Source organism: Crinia signifera, chromosome 5 (genome assembly GCF_055691185.1).
Source record: "Crinia signifera chromosome 5, ASM5569118v1, whole genome shotgun sequence".
Taxonomy (NCBI): Eukaryota; Metazoa; Chordata; class Amphibia; order Anura; family Myobatrachidae; genus Crinia; species Crinia signifera.
The window spans coordinates 27,961,896-27,967,895 of NC_139221.1; the positions used below are offsets into that span (position 1 = coordinate 27,961,896).

General features: G+C 43.5%; 1 protein-coding gene across 6 annotated transcripts in view; it reads right to left on the minus strand.

Moving 5' to 3' along the window:
• MINDY4 (MINDY lysine 48 deubiquitinase 4) overlaps positions 1-6,000 on the minus strand; it is a 117,574-nt gene that overhangs the window by 23,015 nt on the left and 88,559 nt on the right. For all 6 annotated transcript variants that reach the window (XM_083186865.1, XM_083186863.1, XM_083186862.1 and 3 more), the window contains exons 14-15: positions 4,063-4,126; positions 82-243 (exon numbers count right to left, since the gene is read on the minus strand). In XM_083186865.1, coding sequence (XP_083042991.1) covers positions 82-243; positions 4,063-4,126 — 226 coding nt within the window. The remainder of the gene's footprint in view (positions 1-81; positions 244-4,062; positions 4,127-6,000) is intronic.

Sequence of the window (6,000 nt, forward strand, 5' to 3'; positions counted from 1 at the left end):
GATCATAAGACATTGCAAACTGATAAACTGACCCCCGCTCTGTCTACAAAGAGCCTCCGCCGGTAAGTGTGACACACTCACCTGGCACACGCTGTAGTGTTCAAACAGAGACAGGAACCCGATCTCTCCGCGGCTCGTGATCCCCTTCAGAATAGTGATATTCCCGTTCCCGGAGTCCAGCTCCACCACGTCATTGAATACATTAGACACTGCTCTGCCGCCCACTATGAGGTTCACAAGCTCCTGTTGTTAATGATAAAATGGCAGAGTAGTCTGATACAATGCAGATAACCAAGAGAGAACCCAGCACGTATTCGTAGCACAGAATGTAGCATTTTGATACCAAAACACAGCTTAGCCTACTATTAATTTGTTGTAAGCAATATTGTACAGAGAATTTGCAGCCTTGCGAGTCCACCAAACCCCGCCTTGTGAATGGTGGCTGGCCGCCACCCAATCGCAAGGCAAATTTGCAAGCAGGGCCTGGGAATGGATGTTACACAGTAACATCCATCTGCAGCCTGGTGGGATCCGGTCCGTCATGCCTCATTACCATGAGGTGGGTGCTGCAGGGATGGGCGGTTAGGCACTAAAACGGATAGGGGAGTTAGGGTTAGGATGCGGGGGGGGGGGGGGGGGGGGTGAAGAATGGTTCATCTGGGTGAGAATGTTTGGAGGGAAGGGGTATGTATACTTAATGAGTCAGAGCCAGGAGTCTGACAATCGGGATGGCACAGATGGTCATATGACCCCTGGCCACCCATCCGTACTTATTACCCCATAATAAATGGCGAATATAGAATCATTCTCTGCAAATATGGGGAAATCCACTCAATATCGAATGGATTTCCTCCCCCCACCCCCTACCTGCGTTTTCCCGCGGCACTCCCAGAAAATAGACGCCCCCAAACGCCATCCGCCTGTCAATCAGCCTATATGCATCCAGCCATGAAAAGCTGTCGCTGGTTTTTGTCACCGATGGCCTCGCACATGTGCACTAAAAACCATGTGCATGCACGGTCCTTTAATAATCAAAAGCTACAAATTTGCAGCCTTGTGTGCAGGTCTGAATTAGGCCATTTTTATGAACACGGGCTTCACTCCTATTACCCTTCCTTTCTTTTTAATTGTCGTAATGCCCTGCACACACTGCTTGCCGCATGCAGCAATAGAGGAGTCGCTTACATTAACAACCAACACACCCATCTCTCTGCTTGTACATGACGCACTCACAGTATCGGGCTGACTCTTGCACCGTGACAGTCTTGTGATCGGCTTTATGTGTGTGCGAGAACATCTTATTTTTTATTGAACCGTTTACACTGTTCTATAACCAGCTATAGAACATCAAACGGAGGTAGGGCATAGTACTGCAGGCTCGTGCGAGACAGCACTGGGTTCTACAACGGGCCCTTTGTTCTCCATTTACCTTATCAGAGTCAGACTGATGTGAGTAATCCACTAATGTGCAACATGTACAGCTATTATCTTTCTGGAGCTTGGAACACAGGGTCAATAAACACACTTACTAAACAGAATTACACATAAACACAACATTTTCTTATATAACACAATGCGGCCAGCCGGGTCTCTGCGGCCGGGACAATGGGCTATTGACAAGACGGAGACGCATAGTTCAACCGAGGTTGGGACTGTGCGAGAAATAAAGTGCAGGTTTAAAGATGGACGCTTCATGTGATCACCGAAGGCTTCCCTGCGTATAAAGGGTTCAAGGGTTTAATTTCTCATACATGTGTTGTCCTTCAAGTGTAGGCAAGCCGCAGCAGGGAAATGCACCCCTGCCAAATCTCACATATTCCTTTGTTAGGGCTGGGTGGACTGTTGACGTTCCACAATTGTCCAATGATAATTTAAATGACATGTGTATGTGGATTAACTCTTTGCCAAACCACGTAGCAGACAGCACACACTCGAAGTTACTAAAGGAACTATTAATTGGACACAAATGAGACCCAGTAACGTATGACAGAAGCATTGCGGACTGTATCTACTATAACACCAGTACACTGTGGGCCTTTTTCAGGTTCATTCATTCGGGCACGAATTCACACCCTTGCGAGTCATCCAGAACCCGCCCTGCGAATGGTGGTACTCCCGACCCCCTTCACACACCGGGTTCGTTCGCCCGGCATGTGAATGGATGTTTAACATAAACATATATTCGCGCATGTCACTGGGAACCTCCCCCATCTTTCGATGATCGCTGATCATAGAATGATGGTGAAAGCCCAGCACTTTCATGGGAACGCCAATTAAACCTTGGGCGTTCACATATGGTAACGGCTCAGCCCAGCACCCCATGCCCCTCTCCCCCCCCCCCCCCACACTCTAAAGGAAGGAAGCGTGCACTCGGCGAACAGATTTAGCGCCGAGTTCACATGCTCCCAACGTAGGCACATGCGCAGAAATGCTGCTGCGCATGCTTAAACGCAAAACATCGCCCCTTTGCGCCCGAGCTAGTAAACCAGAATAAGGCCCTGTATCAGGAATAACTTATGGGGTGTGCAAAAGGTTCGATGTGGCAGCCGTCGATACGGATTCGATATCGGCGGCTGCCAGGACCCAGCAGGTGCCAGCATCGAACAGGAGGGAGGGACGGGCGGCATGCGGGGATGCTGCATAAAGCAACATTACTCTGCCTTCAAACACTTGCCAGGCTTTCCATCCTGGTGCCGTGGAGCCACACATCAGAATTGAATCTGGATTGAAGGCAGTTAAGAGTAAGACTGTTCGATTTCGATTCTGCTTCTAGAAGCAATGTAAGGCAATGTCTGATGTAAGGCATACATTGTCCGATGCAGGTGACTTTCAGCTTAGAAAATATTGACTGGACATCCTGGATGCCTGACCCAAAGTCCACATACACGCTACAATTATCTGGGTGATCCTAATATTTTAGAGTAATAAATGACTCTTATTTATAAACTGGCCAATCACAGTGCGTAGACCATAATTTACAGCCCCCACTGGATCTCCTTACTCCTGAACGTATTTGATAGAGCAGCTAATGGTCACTGTGACTTATCTCTGGCCACTGACTATTGTGGACTGTTGGCCCTCTCTGCTTTCCTCCCCCTCCCGCCATCCCACCCCACCCAGCTGTAAAGCGGGAGCTGCTGAGGTTGGACGGCCTTACACAATTATTTAATGGATCCTACTTATAAACTATCCATCTTTTCACCTGTACCCATACAGCGTACAGCAGTGGTTCTCAAACTCGGTCCTCAGGACCCCACACAGTTCACGTTTTCCAGGTCACCCGACAGGTGCACTCATTACTGACTGACACATTTCAAAAGATCCACAGGTGGAGCTAATTATTTCACTTGATTCTGCGAGGAGACCCGCAAAACATGCACTGTGTGGGGTCCCGAGGACCGACTTTGAGAACCCGTGGCGTACAGGTTATGTCACTTAAACGTGGTGATGTCACTGATTTCTAGGGGATTCCCAAGCTGTGCTGTTGCTAAATTTGGTTGTGGTCACAGAACGCCAGTTTACTATAATCTTATTATTCTCATCCTTTATTATTATGGAACCACAAAGGATCCACTTAATTACAGAGTACATAAATGAATAAGTAAAACAGGAAACCATGACTACAGTATATGAATATAATGTAGGGCGAGTGCAGGGTACATTAACATAACTGCATCAGCAGATGACAATGAAATAAGTATCAGGGTGGCAGAAAATCGCAGGTGCCATCCAAGTTGCATTACGTAAGAGAAGGAAAAGCAGATGATACTAATTGACAATCCTGTCTCCACTACATGCGGTAAAATTGGGTGTGCAACTCTCTCCTCCCTCAAATGCTCTGACCTCAGTGACATCACAGATCGCCAAGAGAGGAAGACTTGTGCCGGCAACAGAGGTGAGTATAGCGAGGAGGGGGAGCAGGACGGAGACAGCATTTACCAATATAATTTAATATAACATTTCGTCTAGATCTTGCACTGTGCACAAACTGTTTGACTATTTTAGAAATAAAGCAAGCCTTTGTTGTGTATCTAATTACACAAATGCCTCTTAATTACTTACTTGTGTACAGTATGCATGAGCACCAATTAAGCAGTTTGTGGGAACATCAAAATCCTTCTGAACTCTGTAAACAGATGGTAAATTCATTCAATGTAAACACTGCAGTGCATAAACAAGTGGTAAAGAGTACACATTGCTAAAAAGATAAAAGACGTAAGAATAGGTGAAAATAATAAGTTATCCGAATATTAAAAGCGGTTTGTAATAAAAAACAACTTTGAAAAAAAAAAAAAAAAAGCGGTTTGTAGGGAGCGGTTTTCCTAGCAGCTAATTACAAATTGGCTGAGACGACAAGTGACTTTAGTTTGAGAGGAAACCCAATTTCTAATATCAATCGAATTATATACAACAATTAACCCTTTGAGTGCCAAGCGAATTTGTCTAAATAGGTGTGAAAATTGGCAAGCAGACATTTTTATTCATCATAATGACCTGTAATATTTAACTTGTATAGGAAATATAATCTTTTTGTATGCAACATTTTTCTTTTTATTTGAATGTATATAGCCAATGTGAGCGACTCAAAGCAAGAAAAACAAATGACAGAATTTGATTGGTCGCTGTGGATAATAGGTTTGGCCTTCATCAGAAAGAACTAGTTCGTTTTCTATTTACAAATGGCAAGTTGATAGTGTTTTTTCGCTGGCAGAATGTGTTCTTTAACCCCTTCCTGACACAGCCAGTTTTTGCGTTCCTGACAGAGCCATTTTTTTCAAATCTGACATGTATCACTTAAGTGGGTATAACTTTTTTTTGCTTTTACTTATCCCAGTGATTTTGAGATTGTTTTCTCGTGACACATTGTACTTCAAATTAGTGGTAAATTTGGGTCGATACAGTCTGTGTTTTTTTGTGAAAAATACCAAAATGTCATAAAAAAATGGAAAATTTAGCAATTTGCAAAATGTTAAATTTTCTGCTTGTGAGACAAATAATCATACCACTCAAAATAGTTAATAACTAACATAGACCATATGTCTACTTTATGTTTCCATCATTATTTCAACTTCCTTTTAATTTTTTTGGACACTAGGAGGCTTACAATATGAATAGCAAATTTTCAAATTTTCAAGAAAATTTCAAACACTGATTTTTTTAGGGACCAGTTCAGTTCTGATGTGACTTTGAGGGACTTGTATGTGAGACACCCCCATAAATGATGCCATTTCAAAAACTGCACCCTTCACAGTATTCAAAACAGCATTTTGGAAGTTTGTTAACCCTTTAGGTGTTTCACAGGAATTAAAACAAAGTGTAGGTGAAATTTCAAAATTTCATTTTTTTTGCAGATTTGCAATTTTAATACATTTTTCTAAGGAACACAGTAGATTTTACTAGAGAAATGTGACTAAAAATTGATTCCCCCAATTCTTTTGTTTTCAAAAATATCCTATATGTGGCCCTAGTGTGCACGTTGACCAAACCACAGGCTTCATAATAGAAGGAGCACCTACTTGATTTTGGAGCCTCCATTTATGAGATTATTTTTTAGGCACCATGTAGGTTTCTAGGCACCATAAGATGCTAAAATTTAGGAACCCCCCCACAAGTGACCCCATTTTGCAAACTACACCCTTCAGGGAATTCATTTAGGGGTATAGTGTACATTTCAAACCCCCAGGGGTTTCACCAATTTTGATACAACTGGGCTGTGAAAATGAAAAAATTTAATTTTTCATTTTCACAGCTCAGTTGTATCAAAATTGGTGAAACCCCTGGGGGTTTGAAATGTACACTATACCCCCTGATGAATTCCCTGAAGGGTGTAGTTTGCAAAATGGGGTCACTTGTGGGGGGGTTCCACTGTATGGGTGCTTCAGGGGTCATTCAACCAGAATCTGTGCTGCAAAATCCAAATATCACTCCTTCCCTTCTGAGTCCTGCCATGCACCCAACTGGTATTTTTTGGTCACATGTGAGGCATTGCCATACTCGGGA